General features: G+C 41.6%; 1 protein-coding gene across 1 annotated transcript; it reads right to left on the bottom strand.

Annotated features, from left to right (window-relative positions):
* Nucleotides 1–3521: 3521 nt before the first annotated feature.
* Nucleotides 3522–7248, bottom strand: LOC124509244 (CXXC-type zinc finger protein 1-like). The gene is made up of 9 exons (XM_047075787.1): nt 7111–7248; nt 6499–6615; nt 6208–6386; nt 5687–5894; nt 5493–5603; nt 5127–5176; nt 4822–4918; nt 3746–3898; nt 3522–3668 (listed from the first exon to the last, which is right to left on the bottom strand). The coding sequence occupies exons 1-9, from the start codon at nt 7246–7248 to the stop codon at nt 3522–3524; spliced, it is 1200 nt and encodes a 399-aa protein (XP_046931743.1).
* Between the last annotated feature and the right edge of the window lie 12690 nt (nt 7249–19938).

Genomic DNA, 19938 nt, shown 5'->3' with positions numbered 1-19938 from the left:
GCCTGCTTTGGATTCTGTGTCTCCATCGCTCTCTGCCCCTCCCCCACTCACACTCTGTCTCTCTCTCAAAAATAAATAAACATTTTTAAAAAAAGAATCTTTTATGGTTTGCCTTCCTTTCTGTTTGAAACTATTTTTTCCCTTTCCCTTCCCCCATGGTCTTCTGCTAAGTTTCTCAAGTTCCACATAGTGAAAACATGTGATATCTGTCTTTCTCTGACTGATTTCACTTAGCATAATACCTTCTAGTTCCATCCATGTTGTTGCAAATGGCAGGATTTCATTCTTTCTCATTGCCAAGTAGTATTCCATTGTGTATATAAATCACATTTTCTTTATCCACTCATCAGTTGATGGACCTTTGGGCTCTAATAGCACTACTAGCAATTTATCCAAACGATACAGGAGCATTTTTCTTTACAATGAAAGGTCTAATTAGAGGCGCCTGGGTCGCTCAGTCGGTTAAGCGTCCAACTTTGGCTCAGGTCATGATCTCACAGCTCGTGGGTTCAAGCTCCGTGTTGGGCTCTCTGCTGACAGCTCAGAGCCTGGACCCCACTTCAGATTCTGTGTATCCCTCTCTCTCTGTCCCTCCCCTGCTCACGCTCTGTCTGTCTCTCTCTCTCTTTCGAAAATAAACATTAAAAATTTTTTTCTAAAGAGAAAAAGAAAGGTCTAATTATATTCTGGTCAAATAATAGAGAAAACAAATTAAATCATGTCTGTTAGAAGTGAAAATTTATATAATGAACAATTAGTAAAAATAAACATTTCCAAACTAGTGAGGTAAGGGGGAGGGACAAACATGAACAGAAACTTCACTGAGCTACTAGGAAGAAGAAAAGGATAAAAGTTGTATTTAGGAAATAGTAAAATCAGTAATGAGCACAATACAAAAAGATAAAATTACCATAATTATACAAATTTAAATGGACTGAATCTCAAGACACTAATGTGGGATTAAGAAAAAAAAACATACACAGTTACAAAAAGTGTATCTTAAAGATAAAAATGCAAAATAAAGATTTAGGCAAAGATACATAAGGTGAGTGGCAGCAAAATAAAAGCAGCAGTGGTGATGTACTTATCAAATTAAACTCAAGGTTAAAAGCATTCAAACAAGGAAAAACAAAAAAAGACAAAACAAGGAAAATACATAATGTCATGCTGCAATATGGCCTAAGATATACAATTTAGGATGCTGCTTCCCCCCCCACCACCCCCACAAAACACAGAACCACAAGGAGAATGTGTTTTAAAAGATTATTGCATTTATTGTATCTTTTTGTAATATAACAGCTGAAGTAGACAAAAAAAAAAGAATCAGAGTAAAGAAACATTAATCATCAAACTAGATTGAAAGCCTTAATGAATAATCTGTACCTAGCAAAGAATATATTTTCTTCTCTTATATCCATGAAAGTTTTTCAATTCAGTGGAATATATGACCTACAAAGAAAATCTTTTTTTTTTCAAAAAAAGTTTTTATGCTTATTTATTTTTGAGAGTAAGAGAGACAGAGTGTGAACCAGGGAGGGGCAGATAGAAAGGGAGACACAGGATCTGAAGCAGGCTCCAGGCTCTGAACTGGCAGCACAGAGCCCAACGCAGGGCTCGAACCCACAAGCCATGAGATCATGACCTGAGCTGAAGTCAGACACTCAACCTACTAAGCCACCCAGGCACCCCTACAAGTTTAGATTCAACAGGCCACATTCTCTGATCATAGAAAAATCGTAATTACAAAAAAGAAAGAAAAAATAATGAATACTTAATAGTTAGACACTAAGAAACTTTCTTCAACAGCTAGGATCAAAGTGAGAAATCAATTCTGAAGTTTCACCTTTCATACCAAAGTTCAGGAGCTATAAGTGCATTTAGAGGAAAGTGTGTGGCCTGAAATCCTTTACTATATCTATATCTATATCTATATCTATATCTATATCATCTATATCTATCTATTTATTTATACTTATATAAACAGGAGACTGAACACACTAATATAACTGAGTTAAGAATTTGCTTCAAAAGATCAGAACAAGAACAAAGAAATGAAGTAAACATATGAAAATGAAACACCAAACAAAATATCAAGAAGCGGGAATTAATAAAAATGAAAGTTTAAATAAATAAAATAAATATAATAAGGAATATGAATAAATTAAAAAGCCAGTTATTTCAAATAATCAATTAATTATGTGGCTTAGCCCCTGGAAAATCTGATCAAGAGAAGTACAAAAGTGCACTAATTAGTAATTTAAAGGGGAGACATTACATGAGGTTAGGTAGTAATATAAACTAACTATGGGGGACTATTGGGTATAAGTCAAGAGCAACATACCTAACCATTTAAGTGAAATGTGTGAGTCCCTGGAAAAAAGGAATTATGAAGATTAATGAAAAAAATCATAAGGGACCAGTGAGTAAAGTTAGGAAAAGTGTTCAAGTCTCTCATTTCAAACATACCAGTACCCACAGGCAGCATTATCGGACACACCTCCACAGGAGACCTGGCTGGGGCTGACAAAGGCAGATATGGCAGAGGTCTCAGTCTTCCTCTGGCAACTCTATAGGTGTGAAATGGTCATGACCACAAGGGGCTTCAACGTACAGGGCAGGCTGGAAAGGACAGACCCAGAGCAGTGTGGTGGAGGGAGCAGGAGAGCATGTGATAGGAAGTACTGGGGGAGACAGACCAGGACTGGACTGTCAGAGGCCAAGACTGACAAAAAGTGCTGGGACCTCATATGATGATAAGGTGTGGAACAACATGGGCAGGGGCGTGACTGCCATGATACCTTGAATCTTCCTCAGTGTCCCAAAGTGGAATCATCAGGGGGGGATTATCCTACACTCATCTATCTCCCATCCCATTTTTGTAACACCTTTGGCCTGGGGAATATTAACGATTGCATAGAAGTTGATGAATGGGCTGTGCACTAATCAGGTGCCAACTACACATCTGATGACCTAGAATGGGGGACTGCCAGGAACAAAAGCCATTGGCGCCTTCTTTATAAGGTCATAGCTCCCCTGACAGAAGAGGGCCCACTGAGCCCTGAGTGGGTGTCACTTCACAGCCACTCTGCATGTGCACTGCAGCCTCCTCCTAAGTACAGACACACTGCCACCCACCGCCATCAGAGGTTTGAAATTGGGTTTGTGGCCAGAGAGACAGGTTAGAGGGCCCTCAGGGGATATTAATATCCTTTGTTCTTCCAAAGTTTGTCAACAAAATTCTGGACAGTGGGGGATGAAGGCAGGGCAGATCCTTGGCCCTGCCAAATTTCAGGGAAGAAAGAGAGAGAGGGATGGGGAATGATGGCAACAGAGAGTGATTTTGAGGACCCCTTCCCATCCAGGGGCAAGCAGAGACAGGAGACCAAATGGCGAACAGAGAAACACAGAGAAACTCTAAGATGACCTAAGAAAAAAGTGGTTATAGGAACTAGTGTGTGAAGAATTCATTGAGTGTCTCCCTTGCACAGAGTATTGGGTACAGGATCTCAGTCAAGCAGGGCTCAGCTGTCTGCTTTGGAGCGCAGGTCACTGGTGAGCGGGTCATGCTGGACTGTCTGGTGAAGCATCAGGGCCAGAAGCCCTGCCCGGTTTGTCATAGCTGTGCGCACCTTGTGCTCCTGCTCAAGTAGCTCTTCCAGCTTGTTCAACTGTGGGAGGTAAACATGAGAGAAGGATTTCAGGATGCTATCCCACCCTTTCAGCCCCAGTCACCATTGTGGCCTACCATGCGAATACGCTCTAGGTCCACCTCAGCACGCCTCAGCTTCTCCCAGCAATAGTGGAGGTTGCACACGCGTTTAGGTAGGCGGCAGAAATTACCAGTGAACTCAAAGACATTGTGCACTAGTGGGCAACCGCACACCTCATCATCTGATGCCTGTGAGGAAGAATAAGGGATGATGAGGTACAGAGGAGGATAGAAATGGAGTGATCATGCAGGCATTATGAGGAGAATAGGAAATGGAGGGCACTCTGGCAGGAAGGAGAAGAATGGGGAATAACTCAGCAGGGGTGGGGGGGAGAAAGGAATTCAGGGATTAGGTAGAGAAGAGGAGGCAAAAGGGGAATTATCCTGCACAGAAGATGAAGGAAGAAGTTAAATAAGCAGGAATAGAGGAATGGAGGTGATCAGGCAGAAAAGATGGAAGAACAGAAAGAGATCAAACCAGAGTGAGAGTAAGGATGGAGGGAAGGTCTGACAGAGAGAAGTAGACGGAAGAGGGTTGGTAAAGCATGGAAAAAAAGTGAGGAATGAGACAGGGAGGGTGGGAGTAATAGGGGTTGGCTAAACAGGGAGGAAGAAAGGATTTAGGAGATGACAAGAAGGGAGAAGATGACTGGAGGCAGTGAGGCATGCAGAATAAGAACGAAGGAAAGTCAGAAAGTAAGGAAGAGAGGGAGGTCATACAGGGAGGAAGAGAGGAAGGTGGGACAGTCCAGCAAGGGGTGGGAAAGGAATGTATGATGGTCAAGCAAGGAAAGGAGAAGAATGGGGAATGGTTATACAGTGAGGAGCAAAGGAGACAGAAATGGCCAGGCAGAGAGGAGGGAGAGAGAAATGTAGGGGGGTAGGTCAGGCAGAGAAAAAGTAAGAACAGAAAGTAATCAGCCAGCAAGGAGCAGGGAATGTGGGGTGGTCAGAAAGGGAGAAGGGGACACATGGGAGTTGGTCAGAAGATATGAAGGCAGTCAGGCAGAAGGAAGAAAGAAATAGGAGGCAATCAAGCAAAGAGGAAGAGAGGAATATGGCAGGGAGAAGGGGAGGAATGAAAGATGATGAGGTAGGGAAAGAAGAGTCACCTTGGGATCTCTCGAGTGCTCAGGACACAGCACCTGAAGCCGCTTACAGTACCTCTTACTCTTTGGGTTGTAAACATCACAGAAGAGCCTGGTGGCCCTGGGGGGAGGATGAAAGTGAAGTGCTAAGGGTCAGAAGAAGGGAGGTCCCACCTGAACCCCAAAGCCCATATTTTGTCCCTAACCCCACCCATACCCTGCCACTAACCTATCCACCTCTGCCTCTGAACACACCCTCTGATCTTTCCCACCCTGCTCCTGACCCTGTCCACATCATGCCTTTGACCTCAACTAGCACCCACACTCACCCTTCAATGCAAGTGGGATACATGGACCCGAAGGACGACTTGCTTTCATACTGGGAAGAAAGAGTACAAATGGGAGAAACTGTGGACTTACACAGCATGCCTTCCCATGACAAGCCCCAAACAACACATTTGCCCCTGTGGCTCCTATGCTCCTGTCTGCCCAGCCAATGTCCCCCCTCACCATTGGCTGATGTTCCAGTCTTGGCCCTCCTACTAAGGATGGAAGAGAAGCACAAATGGGTAGAACCATGGATGTGTGTTGCATTTTTACAACAAACACCCAGGCACCAAACATGCCCTCCTCCTCATGGATCCCACCCAGCCAAAAACACGTTTACCTCCTCTTCCCCCAGCCAATTCCCTAACCTTGACAAAACAGTGTTCCATGTGGCGCAGGGCGACATGCATGTTAATTGACTGCCCGCAGGAGACACAGAAGATCTGCAGGTTTGCATTGTTCCTGTTACTTTTGTTGATCTGCACAGGACAGTGGAAGGGCCAGTGAAGAGTGGGCAAGATAGCAAATACCTTTCTGCTCCATCCCACCCACTCCCATGCACCTCCTCATCCTTGCACACAGGCTGCTGCTTGCCACGCAGAATTATGGCCTCAAGTTCATAGAAATGGCACTCCATGTCCTTTAGGCGGGTGTGAGTGTCCTGCTGCTCTTGGTGGATGCGCTCAAGCATTTTCTTGCCACGCTCCTCAGCAATACAGGGGGTCTTCTGCCACTGCTGGATGCGCTGGGGCAGAATCGCATAGATGCGGCTAGAAAAGGAGGCAACAAGAAATGGAATGGGTAAGTAGGGACATCAAAAGAAAAAATGGGTGAGTGACCGAATGGTGGTGAACAGGTGATTGAATAGTGGATGGATAGGTGGGTAAATGACTATAAGGATGGATGCGTGGGTTGGTGGATGGAATGTGTATGGGTGGTTCAGTGGGCAGGTGACTGTAAGGGTGAATGGATGGGTGGGTAGGTGGATGAATGGTGGGAGGATACACAGGTAGAGGGATAGACAGACTTACGGATGGCATATATTATGCCCTACTCCACACCCTGTCGCTTAACTTCACTCACTCAGCTGCGAGCTTCATGCCACAATCATCTGAGCAGTACTTGGAGCCTGGCCGGGTAGGATACACACAGCCAGGTCCCAGGCACTGCCGCAGCGAGGCCAAATCCTTGGCATCTGCCTTCTCTTGGTGTTTACGCTTTGACATGAGCTTTTGCTTCTTCTTCTTCTTCTTCTTCTCTTTCTGTGGGACAAGAGTGGTCAAGGCAAGGATAGGAGAGTTTATGTCAGCTTCCTAACCTTGCAACCCAGCCCTGTGTTCCACCCGACCCCTGTCTTCATGCCCCCCATTCCACCATTTCTGTCGCCTTGCACTCCACCTTTTTATTCAACTTCTTTTTCTTCACTTTCACTGCTGCTTTCTGCATTGCAGGATCCAGGAGTGGAAACTTCTCAGTGTCACTCATCCAGGACTGTAGGTCAGGAAAATGCTGGCAGGTCTTCTCAACTTGTTTCTTAAATGATACTTAGACACTGCCTCACTTCATTCTCCAAACTGATGACCCTCTCTGTCTTCACTGTCCCCTTCTTTCCACCCAGAGGCCTGCCATACACTTATCAGGCTTTGTCTAAAGTCCCCTCTCCAAATGTCCTGGCATAGGTTTCAGCCCTGAGGAAGGTCCTTTTCAGACAACAGCTGGAGTGAGGCTGTTATCTGAGAGGCCTCTTTTATTGCTAATGGCACTGCCAGCACCTGGTACTTCTGGGACAGCCTGGACTTCTGCATTCCAAAGTAGGAAGCTGTGATTGAATGGGCAGTGGGCAGTGTGAAGGGCAAACCCTTGCACTAGCTCCACTCCCCCATCCACCCTGTGTCCTAAACTCACCAGAGACCAGGAATTACAAGGAGGGCTCCTGTGATGATGGGAGGAAGACCCTGGGTTAGCACTGAGTGGAAACAGACTTACCCTGTCCCAACACTCCTGGTCCCACCTTCTGGCCAACATGGCCAGGTCCCACTGCACCTGCCTGGGACTGAATGGCACCACCTGTCCCTGCTTGCCCACTTTATCCAGACACACCTGGCTGGTCTTTCTCACCCCCATTTTGCCCACCGAAATGCATAAAGCCCTGCCTATCTGCCCAAAAAGGCTGGACTACACTCCTTCACAGTTGGTCAATACAGCCTGCCCTGCCCCATCCTTCAGGACATACTTGCAACCCTGCTTGCCCTGTACCATGGACCCAAATAAGCCACCTCTGCCTAGCCCACCCAAACATGCATGAGCCCACACCTCAGACATGCTCCACCCACCTGCCTGCCCTACCCAGTCTCTCCAGGCCCCGCCTGCCACACTGCCCTCTTGGACACATTCTGTCTCACCTTACAGTCCCAGCCCTGTGAGCCCCATACACTACGCCAAGGCATACCTAACCCTGCCTCATACAACCATACAGGGCCCTTCCCTCTTCCCAGACTCTCTCAGCCTCATATGATTCTCCCACTTCCTGTACATACCCAGTTCTGCCTTACCTTCCATGTCCTAAGCCATGCCAAGCCCTATCCACCCCCACTCCCCACATGCACATGCCAGATCATGACCTGTCTGCCCTGACTCACTTAACCTAGAATAATTTTGTGATCTTTATTCTGAAAAGTACTCCTATGTGAACCCAGTGACACCAAGTAAAATATATAAATATACAAAAATTTTGAAAATTTATGTGTGTGTGCATATATAGACATAGATATGCACACACACATACATTTTGTATATACACATATATATGCATACACACACACAAATCACTTTCAGTGATTAAAAGAGCAGGCATACACACTGAAAGAATATACACTTTTGAATAAGACCATTATCAGTTGGAGAACTCACACTATTATTGAGCTAGAGATATAATATGAATAAAAAACTGACCCTGAAATTAGCCTTAAAGGAAGTCTGAACACATTCCAATGAATGAGTATCACATAAGACACAAATAAGTTGCATTTGAAATTAATAAACGGTTTAACTTTTGAAAATTGAAAAGGCACTTTTAAGTAACTCTTGGTAAAAAGAAAAATAACTGAAATTGGAAAAAACTTATCACTTAATAAGACCGAAAGCAATACATACCCAAATGTGGAACTTTAGGACAAAAATATGAGAAAAGAAAGACGGAAATTAGACCCCTTGCTTTCAACTCAAACTGCAACGAGTCACTATCCCGACTCCAACCCATTACCTGACCCCGCCATTACCAACGCCAAAATCCACTTTAATGACCCCCCCACACACCTCTCCAGTCACAGAACCTACAGTCCCTCTTCAAAACCCTTAAAAATACCTCAGCACCGAACAGACGCTTAACTGTCCGGAGCCTCCAGGCAAGTGCCGTGAAATGGTCGACAGAGCTACTTCCGGTTCCGGTAGCAACTTTAGCTCCGCCCCTTCTTGGATGTGTTGGGTTTCTGCTTGCTCAAGGTCCTCTGCAGAGTTGATATACAGACAAAAGTTAGAAGAACATGGTTACAAAGAAATGATACAGCTACACGTGTGCCATTCTTCAGAACATCACCTCAGGCCTACATGGATACATTTGTCTCTTCTGACGTCAATACCAAGTTTCATATATTGGAGTGATTGATCGTTGCATTATTGTATATGACAGGAAAATTGATCCCGTTATCATTTCCGGTTATTTTGAATAATTTCGTGTCATTACTATTTTACCATCTTCTATTATTTTAATTGTGTAGTAAGCAATGAGAAAAACAAACAAAAACACCGAAGTCAATTTTTTAGTCAAGAAAAGAGAAAAAGATTTATAGAAAAGCCAGGAAAAAAAGAAATCAAAATGTAAGAAAGTAGGAATAAGTTCACATTTCAAGTTCATATTTTATTACATAATCAGTAATAAAAAGTTATTAACGGGGTAAACTCTCCAGTTAAGGTCAAAGATTGCCATTTTGACGTTTATTTATTTTTTTTGGGACAGAGAGAGACAGAGCATGAACGGGGGAGGGGCAGAGAGAGAGGGAGACACAGAATCGGAAACAGGCTCCAGGCTCTGAGCCATCAGCCCAGAGCCTGACGCGGGGCTCGAACTCACAGACCGCGAGATCGTGACCTGGCTGAAGTTGGACGCTTAACCGACTGCGCCACCCAGGCGCCCCAAAGATTGCCATTTTGGATGAAAAATAACAAACCTAGTCATATGCTGTTTATGCCAAACTTAGCAAATCATTAAGATACAGAAACATTTGAAGCAAAGGGATAGAAGAAAATTTTCTAGGTACATGCTAATCAAAATGAAGCAAGGTCAGTTATTTTAATATCAGACTAAAGAGACTAAGACAAAAAGTTATTCATTGGGATTGAAAAGGTAATTTCAAAATGACATGATTCACCATGAATATGTAAAAAAATTCAATCTTATACACAATTAAATGGTGTAAAATAAATATAAAGAAAAATATATTAGAACAAAAGGTGATTTAGAAAACAAATATTCCCATTATAGAATATTACAACCCCACTGCTCTTTCAATTCCCACTCACTCTTCAAGACTTAGCTTTGGCATCACTGTCTGCAAAGCTCTCTCTGCTTCCTTTTCATCTGGATGACCAGACTCTCTTCTGAATGAACTTTTGGACATAATTATTTTTTTAAGTTTATTTATTTTTGAGAGAGACAGAGACAGCATGAGTCAGGGAGGAGCGGAGAGATAGAGGGAGAGAAAGAATCCTATGCAGTCTCCACGCCGCCAGCACAGAGCCCAATGCAGGGCTCCAACCCACAAAACTGTGAGATCATGACCTGAGCCAAAACCAAGAGTCAGACACCTAACCGACTGAGCCACCCAGGTACCCATGGACATAATTATAAAAGCAAGTAAGCTCTGGGGCACCTGGGTGGCTCAGTTGGTTAAGCGCCTGACTTCGGCTCAGGTCATGATCTCACGGTCCGTGAGTTCGAGCCCCACATCGGGCTCTGTGCTGACAGCTCAGAGCCTCGAGCCTGTTTCAGATTCTGTGTCTCCCTCTCTCTCTGACCCTCCCCCATTCATGCTCTGTCTCTCTCTGCCTCAAAAATAAATAAACGTTAAAAAATTTTTTTTAAAAAATAAAAAAAGCAAGGAAGTTCCTTTTATTTTAATCTTGAAATTAAGAAGGAAATGGGAGCATTGCCTGAACTCTTCATACCTGTTTTGTGCCTGTCTTCTTCACTAGAAATGAAGGTAGGAACAATGTTGGTCTTGGTCACTTCTGGTTGCCCAATGCCCAGTTTACTGCCTGGCACACAGGGGTGTCCAATGACCAACAATGATCAAAGGAATGCATCAGGGGCCCTGCCCCTCAAGTGTTGTTGCAAAATGGAAAATTACTGTAATTTATCTGGTTCTGTATTATTCCTTGAAGATAAAAGCAAATATACGCTGTAATTTACATTAGAGTTATGTTTAAATATCTTTGACAAGAAAATCAGTGTTCAACAAATGTTTAAGATCTTTCTGTGAAGAAACTATTTTTCCTTGATTCAAGCCTGGCATCTAATGACAGTGCCCCTAGCTAAATCTTCACAGCTTATATCAAACCCAGTTTAGGGATCTGGGCAAGAGATAAGAAATCCAGGCTGAACTCAGAAGTAGTCTGTGAGCTCTAAAGAAAATTTTAACCCACTCGCTACGGTCGTGAAAGTTTATAAGCACTACTTGTGGTGTCCAAGCTAATGTTTTAACTTCTCTTTGAATTATTTTTCAAGACTGTGGCCAACTCAGTGAGTTTTGGACAGCTTTTCGCTCTCCTTCACCTCTGACTTCATACCTACTTCTCCAATGTTTCTTTACTGCTGTTTTCCTTCATTCTCAATTCCACAGCACTAGTTTAGGTTTCTCATATTTTACATCATAATGAACTTCTTCCTCTGCGATGTGGCTGGCTGATCCATTTTGCCTCCAGGATTGTATTCCCAAAGGGCTACAGATAAAGAAATATGTCACCATCCTCCCTGGGAATCCTCTTTGGATCCCCAGAATCAGAATCAGTTCTGCACTCTATGATGTTCCCCTCAAAGTTCTCTATGACAGGGGCCCACTTCCCTGTGACAGACACATCCTCTTCCCAGGCCCTCCAGGTGTCAAACACTCAGGGCATCCTGGATATTCACTCTCTTGTCAATCCAGCATAGGCTCCACATACCAGGCCTTTGCTCAGACCTGCCCTTCTTTTTTGCTAGTTTCTGCTCACCTTTCAAGACTCAGCTTTGGCACCACCACCTGTAAAGTTCCCTCTACTTCTTTTCCAACTGGGTGACCTGTGTCTCTTTCGAATGTACTTGTGGGCATAGTTATAACAGTGAGTGGTGTTCCTTTTACTTTAATCCTGGGATTATAAAGGATGGGGGGTTGCTGATTATACCTCTCATGTTCCATGTTTATCTGTTTTTGTCTGTCAACATTCTGCTTATCTTCCAAAACTAAGCTCAGATGCTTGCCCCACTAGGATGCCTTCTCCAAACCCCTTTCTCTTCCTTCTTCAGTTTTTCCACAGCAATTCTGTCATTCTGCTTTGCATCACTGTGTGGATAGCAGGGTTCTCTCCTCCACCACACAGTTAAGGCAAAGCTGAATGTGAATGCCCTGACTCTCAGCCCAGTGCTCCTACAACAATCGCTAGTGATTCTTGACTTATTGCTTTGGTTTCTTCTGACTTCCCAGATATGTGAGATGCTAAGTGCTTTGTGAGAAAGAAAGAGCACCTCCTTAGAGACAAACACTAGGATGTCCATCCAGACGGGATGGAGCAAGAACATGAACCGGTCCAGGAGTGGATACTTTAAATTTAACCTTTCCTTTGCAGACTGTTTCTGTACATATAATTTTGGTTTTTATAACATCTAATAAGTTAAAAAGTCTCTTATGGATCATGCTTTGGGTATCATATATAAAACTTTTTGCCTAATCCAAGACCACAAAGATTTTCTCTCATATTTTCTTTCAGAAGTTTTATAATTGTATATTTAACATATAGGTCATGATCTGTTTGAATTAATTTTTGTATAAGATGTGAGATGTAGGTTGAAGTTCATCTTGTTTTGGGTTTTTTTTTTTGAGAGTTTTTTATATGGATATTCAATTTCTCCAGAATTAATTATTTTTTTAAGTTTTTAAAATTTACTTATTTTGAGAGAGACAGAGACAGTGCAAGCAGAGGTGGGGCAGAGAGAGAGAGAGAGAGAGAGAGAGAGAGAGAATCCCAAGCAGGCTCCACAGCCAGCACAGAGCCTGATGCAGGGCTTAAACTCACAAAACCATGAGATCATAACCTGAGCTGAAACCAAGAGTCAGACACTTAACTGACTGAGCCACCTAGGCACCCCTCCAGAAATATTTACTGAAAAACCAGGGGAAAAAATAGATACAAGACTAGAGGGAAGGAGGCAAACCACAAGAGACTATTAAATACAGAGAACAAACTAAGGGTGTCTCTGAGCGTTCAACTTTGGAGCTGGGGTGGGGCAGAGGGGGAAATGGGTGATAGGCATTGAGGAGGGCACTTGTTGGGGTGCGCACTGGGTGTTGTATGTAAACTAATATGACAATAAATTATATTCATAAAAATTTTTTTTTAATTCAAAAATTTTAAAAATTTTAAAAAAGGAAAAGACAACCCCTTCTCAATCAAAAATACTTTGCACTTTATTAAAAAAATCAGTTGATAAGGGAGCACCTTGGTGACTCAGGTGGTTAAGCATCCAATTCTTGATTTTGGCTCAGGTCATGATCTCACAGTTCATGAGATTGAGCCCCATGTCAGGCTCTGCACTGACAGCACAGTGCCTGCTTGGGATTCTCTCTCTCTCTTTCTCTTTCTGTCCCTGTCCTGCTCTCTCTCTCTCAAAATAAATAAGTAAACAATTTTTAAAAGATAAGTTGAGAGCCAAAGCATAAGAGACTGTTAAAAACTGAGAACAAACTGAGGGTTGATGGGGGGTGGGAGGGAGGGGAGGGTGGGTGATGGGTATTGAGGAGGGCACCTTTTGGGATGAGCACTGGGTGTTGTATGGAAACCAATTTGTCAATAAATTTCATATATATATATATATATATATATATATAAACAAACAGATAAAAAAAAAAAAAGATAAGTTGACAAGAAGAGGATTCTGAAAAGATGGAGGAGTAGGAAGCACCAGAAATCTGTCTCCCATCTAGACAACAATTGCAGAATCTTCCTGGTGTAACTATTTCAGAACTCTGGAGAAGAGAGAATACTTAAGAAAGAATGGCCAAAAACTTCATAACCTGATGAAAGATATGAATATAAACATCCAAGAAGCTCAGTAAACTTTAGGTAAGATTTACCTAAAGAGAGCTACATCAGGACACATTGCAAACAAACCTTCAAAAGACAAAGAATTTTGAAAGCAGGAAGAGAGTAGTGACTCATCACATATAAGGGATTCAAAAGGCTAAGAAAGAAAAAACCTGTCAACCAAGAATTCTATTCCAGAAAAGTTGTCCTTCAAATGTAAGAAAGAAATTATGACAATCCCAGGTAAACAAAAGCTAACAGAGTTCATTACCACTAGACTTGCCCTGTAAGAACTGCTAAAGGGAGTCTTGCAGGTTGAAATGAAAGGACAATAAACAGAAACTTAAAACCATACAAAAAAAATAATAAAGATTTCAGGGGCGCCTGGGTGACTCAGTCGGTTAAGCGTCTGACTTCGGCTCAGGTCATGATCTCATGGTTTGTGAGTTCGAGCCTCTTGTCAGGGTCTGTGCTGACAGCTCAGAGCCTGAAGCCTGCTTCAAATTCTGTGTCTTCCTCTCTCTCTGCCCCACTCTGTTTGCTCTCTGTCTCTCAAAAATGAATAAATGTTTAAAAAAAGATTTCAGTAAAGGTAAATAGATGCGAAATTATAAAAGGTAGTATTATTAAAATAACGGTGCACAACTACACTTATTTTTTACATGATTTCAGAGACTAATACATTAAAAATGCAACTATTAAGGAGATTTTTCAAAATGGCAGTGGAGTAGGAGGACCCTAGGCTCATCTCATCCTACAAACACAACTAGATAACTATCAAATCATCCTAAACACCCCAGAAATCAACCTGAAGACTGGCAGAACAAACTCCACAATTAAAGGGAGAGGAAAGTCTACATCAAAGAAGGTAGATAGTGCAGAGATGTGGTCTAGTGGAGAAATGGATCACAGGTGCTATGGAGTGGAGGGAACTGTGATTGTAGAGAAGGGCTAGAGAGTGAGGAGCACACAGGGGAATGCACAGGAGAATGTTTCCCCAGAGCCATTAGCTCGGAAAATGAGAGGGGTTGAATTTTGTGAGTTTCTTGCAACCAATGGGGCTTAAGACCTAGAGTGTTAAAGGTCACAGAGCTTGGTGGGTAGAGACTGGAGAGCACTGCCCTGTTCCTGGAAAGAAGGCAGGCAAACAACCTGGGGCAGACAGCATGGAAATAGCAATCTGAAAAACATCTGGGACACACAGTGGGAAGATTATTTGCTCTTCTTGGGGCTTGTCCCTGGCAGGCAGTGTTCATGGAGATTCCTCTCTGGCAACAAAGAAGATATCTGGTGCCATTTCCCTCCATCACCCCTCAGCATAAACACAGAGCCACCTGAGGTAAAGAGCTTAGTGCAGACACTGGCTGCCTAACTTGCTTATACCAAGCCCAGGCCCCTGTGATATTGTGGGACTGCCCTTCCTAGTCAAGATTTCCTCTGTACCAGCATGGCAGGCTCCTCCCCAGAAGAACAGCACAAGCCCTGACCACACATCTCCTGACCAGAGAGTTCTGCGGGGCTTCAGTTCCGGTAGAGTTGTTACCAGGTCTCATTTCACAGGCAGACCAGAGCACACCAAGTTAAAATGAGCCACATTCAGGCCAGGGACCAAACATTGCCCACTGCAGGCAAGTAGCCTTTGCAAACGATTGGCTGAAAGATACAACAGCCAAAATACAACAGCAGAGCACATGCAGTACACACTGGAGACACTCCCTGAAACAGTAGGTCCTGGGAAATACATAACTTCTTCTTCATAAGGTCATTACTTTCAGGAACAGGAGACATAACTGGCTTTCCTAACATACAGAAGAAGTCAGAGACTTAGACAAAATGCCAAGACAGAGAAATTAATCTCAAATGAAAGAACAAGATAAGGGCACAGCCACAGATCTAAGTGAAACAGATAAAAGTCACATGTCTGATGGAGAATTTAAAGCAATTATCATAAGGATACTCATTGGGCTTGAGAAAAGAATGGAAGACATCAGTGAGACCCTTACCACATAGATAAATTAGTTTGAAAAGAATCAGTCAGAGATGAAGAATGCAATAAATGAGATTGGAAACAGGCTTCCTTCAATGAACAGCTGGCTGGAAGAAGCAGGGGAATGAAGTAGTGGCCTAGAAGGAAAAGGCATTGAAAGTAATGGAGCTGAACAAAAGAGAGAAAAAAGAATTATGTAACATAAGAATAGACTTAAGGAAGTCAGTGATTCCATCAAATGTAATAAAATTTGTATTATAGTAGTCTCAGAAGAAGAACAGAGAGAAAAGGGGGCAGAAATTTTATTTGAAGAAATAACAGCAGAAAAATGCCTTAATCTAGGGAAGGAAACAGACATCCAGATTCAGGAGGCACAGAGAAATCCCATCAACATCAACAGAAGTCTATAGCAATACAGGCCTACCTCAAGAAGCAAGAAAAATCTCAAATAAACAACTTAACCTTACACCTAAAGGAGCTAGAAAAAAGAACAACAAACAAAACCTAAAACAAGCAGAAGGAAGGAAATAATAAAGATTAGAGCAGAAATAAATGATATAGAAACTAAAAAAAAATAGAACAGATCAATAAGCTGGTTCTCTGAAAAAATTAATAAAATTCATAAACCTCTAGTCACACTTATCAAAAAGAAAAGATAAAGGACCAAAAAAATAACATCACACATGAGAGAGGAAAAATAACAACCAACACCACAGAAATACAACAGTTAGAATGTTACGAAAAACTACATGCCAAGAATGTTATGAAAGACTATATGCCAACAAATTTGACAACCTGGAAGAAACAGTCAAATTTCTAGAATCATATAAACTACCAAAACTGAAACAGTAAGAAATAGAAAACTTGAACAGACTGATAACGAGCAAAGGAATTGAATCAGTAATCAGAAAACTCCCAACAAACAAAAGTCCAGGGCCAGATGGCTTCACAGATGAATTCTACCAAACATTTAAAGAAGAGATAATAGCTACTCTTCTTAAACGTTTCCAAAAAAAAAAAATAGAAAAAAGACAGAAAACTTCCAAATTCATTCTATGAGGTTAGCATTATGCTGATACCAAAACCAGATAAAGGCTCCACTAAAAAAGAGAACTACAGGCCATTATTCCTGATGAACATGGATGCAAAATTCTAAATAAAATACTAGCAAACTTAATCCAATAAAAGCACTAAACAAATCACCATGATCAAGTGGGATTTATTCTTCAGTTACCAGGGTGGTTCAATATTTGCAAATCAATCAACATGATACACCACATAATGAAAGAAAGGATAAGAGCCATATAATAATTTCAATGGATACAGAAAAAGCATTTGACAAAGTACAACATCTATTCATGATACAAACCCTCAACAAAGTAGGTTTAGAGGGAACATACTTGAACATAATAAGGCCATCTATGAAAAACCCACAGCTAACAACATCCTCAATTGGGAAAAACTGAGAACTTCTCTACAGTCAGGAACAAAACAGGGATGTCCATTCTCACCACCGTTATTTAACATAGTACTGGAAGACCTAGCCACAGCAATCAGACAGCAATACAAAATAAAAGGCATTCAAATCAGCAAGGAAGAAGTAAAAGTTTCGCTCTTTGCAGATGACATGATACTATATGTAGAAAACCCGAAAGACTCCACAAAAAACTATTAGAACTGACACATGAAATTAGTAAAGTTGCAGGATACAAAATCAACATATAGAAAGCTATTGCATTTCTATATACCAATAATGAAGCAGAAAGAGAAATTAAGGAATTGATCCCATTTACAAGTGCACCAAAACAATAAGATATTTGGGAATTAACCTATCCAAGGAGGTAAAAGGTCTGTACTCTGACAACTATAAACACAGATGAAAAAAATTGAAGATGAGACAAAGAAATGGGAAAACATTCCATGCTAATGAATTAGAAAAAAAAATATTGTTAAAATGTCCTTACTACCCAAAGTGATCTATACATTCAATGAAATCCCTAGCAAAATACCAACAGCATTTTTTCTCAAAGCTAGAACAAACAATCCTAACATTAGTATGAAACCACAAAAGACCCCAAGTAGCCAAAGAAACCTTGAAAAAGAAAAGCAAAGCTGGAGGCATCACAATTCTGGACTTGAAGTTATATTACAAAGCTGTAGTGATAAAGACAGTATGGTACTGGCACAAAAATAGACACATAGGTCAATGTAACAGAAGAGAAAACTCAGAAATGAACCCACAACTATACAGTCAATTAATCTTCGACAAAGCAGGAAAGAATATCCGATGGAAGAAAGACAATCTCTGGAACAAATGGTGTTGAGGAAACTGGACAATAATATGCAAAAGAATGAAACTAGACCACTTTCTTACACTGTACACAAAAATAAATTCAAATGGATTTAAGACACAAATGTGAGACCTGAAACCATAAAAATCCTAGAGGCGACCACAGACAGTAACCTCTTTGACATCAGCCATTGCAACTTCATTCTAGGTATGTCTCCTGAGCCAGGGGAAACAAAAGCAAAAATAAACTATTGGGACCTCATCAAAATTAAAAGATGCAGTACAATAAAGAACACAAAAAACAAAACTAAAAGTCAACCTAAAGAATGGGAGAAGATATTTGCAAATGACATATCTGCTAATGGGCTAGTATCCAAAATCTATAAAGAACTTATCAAACACATCACCCAAAAACAAATAATCTAATTCATTAAGAAATAGAAGACATGAATAAACATTTTTCCAAAGAAGACATAGAGATGGCTAACAGACACCTGAAAAGGTGCTCAACATCACTTATCATCAGGTAAATGCAAATCAAAACTACAATGAAATATCACTTCACACTTGTCAGAATGGCTAAAATCAACAACACAAGGAACAAGTGTTGGTGAGGATGTGGAGAAAGAAGAACCTTCTTGCGCTGTTGGTGGAAATGCAAACTGGTGCAGGCACTGTGGAAACAGTATGGAGGTTCCTCAAAAAGTTAAAAATAGAAGTACCTTATGACCCAGCAATCTTACTACTGGATATTTACCCAAAGAATACAAAAACGCTCATTCAAAGGGACACGTGCACCCCAATGTTTATAGCAGCATCATTTACAATAGTCAAGATATAGAAGTAGCCCAAGCATCCATCGATTGATGAATGGATAAAGAAGAAGTGGTATAGGGGCGCCTGGGTGGCGCAGTCGGTTAAGCGTCCGACTTCAACCAGGTCACGATCTCGTGGTCCGTGAGTTCAAGCCCCGCATCAGGCATCTGGGCTGATGGCTCAGAGCCTGGAGCCTGTTTCCGATTCTGTGTCTCCCTCTCTCTCTGCCCCTCCCCCGTTCATGCTCTGTCTCTCTCTGTCCCAAAAATAAATAAACGTTGAAAAAAAATTAAAAAAAAAATAAGAAGTGGTATATACATACTGTGGCCGCTCACTGAAGAAAAAGTTCTCGGACGCTAGATTGAGTGGATGTCCAGGGCCGCTCTGCGGGAGAGCAGAAGCAGCAGACTACACACAGACTTTATTTCGTATTTTCTTAGATATGAGTATCAAAAAATATCAAAGCATGGGAAGAGAACACAAAGGATCTTTAGACATTAATCAGACATGCACCTGGTGGCTACGTGAAGGCATGTAGGGAGTACATGTAGTTTCAAGGAGTGCCGGGGAGTACAGTGGAGTTTGTATCTAACTGTCCTCTGGGGGATCATGGGGTTCTGTATCTCATAATGCTATCGCGTTCGACAGCCTTGAGACTAGAACATTGAGATATTTCAGCTATTGCCCCATTCACCATTCAGGACTTACAATACACTGTCTAGAAATAACTCCACAATGTACAATGGAATATTATTCAGCCATAAAAAAATGAAATCTTGCCTTTTGCAACGGCATGGATGGAGCTAGAGAGTATAATGCTAAGCAAAATAAATCAGTCAGAGAAAGACAATCATGATATGCTTTCACCCATACGTGGAATTTAAGAAAAAAACAAACAAAAAAAACAAGCAAGGGGAAAAAAGAGAGAGAGAGAGAAAGAGAGAAATCAAGAAACAGACTCTTAAACTATAGAAAACAAACTGATGGTTACCGGGGGGGGGGGGGGGGGATGGGCTAAATAGGTGATGGGGATTAAAGAGTACACTTATTGTGATGAGCACTGTGTGATGTACGGAACTGTTGAATCACTATACTGTATACCTGAAACTAATATAACACTGTATGCTAACTAACTGGAATTAAAATAAAAACTTTAAGAAAATAAATAAAAATTTAAAAACCTTAAAAAAGACAGAAGATTGATTTATTTATGTTTATTTATTTTGTTTTAAGCTTTTATTAAATTCCAGTTAGTTAACATACAGTGTAGCATTAGCTTCAGGTGTAGAATCCAGTGATTCATCACTTACATACAATACCCAGTGCTCACCCCAACAACTGCCCTCCTTAATACCCTTCACCCATTTAATCCACCCATCTCCTACCC

Source organism: Lynx rufus, unplaced genomic scaffold, assembly GCF_022079265.1.
Source record: "Lynx rufus isolate CCGP_SWC_20201006 ecotype Redwood Valley unplaced genomic scaffold, mLynRuf1.p SCAF_14, whole genome shotgun sequence".
Lineage (NCBI taxonomy): Eukaryota > Metazoa > Chordata > Mammalia > Carnivora > Felidae > Lynx > Lynx rufus.
This window is presented reverse-complemented; position numbering and strand designations above follow the sequence as displayed.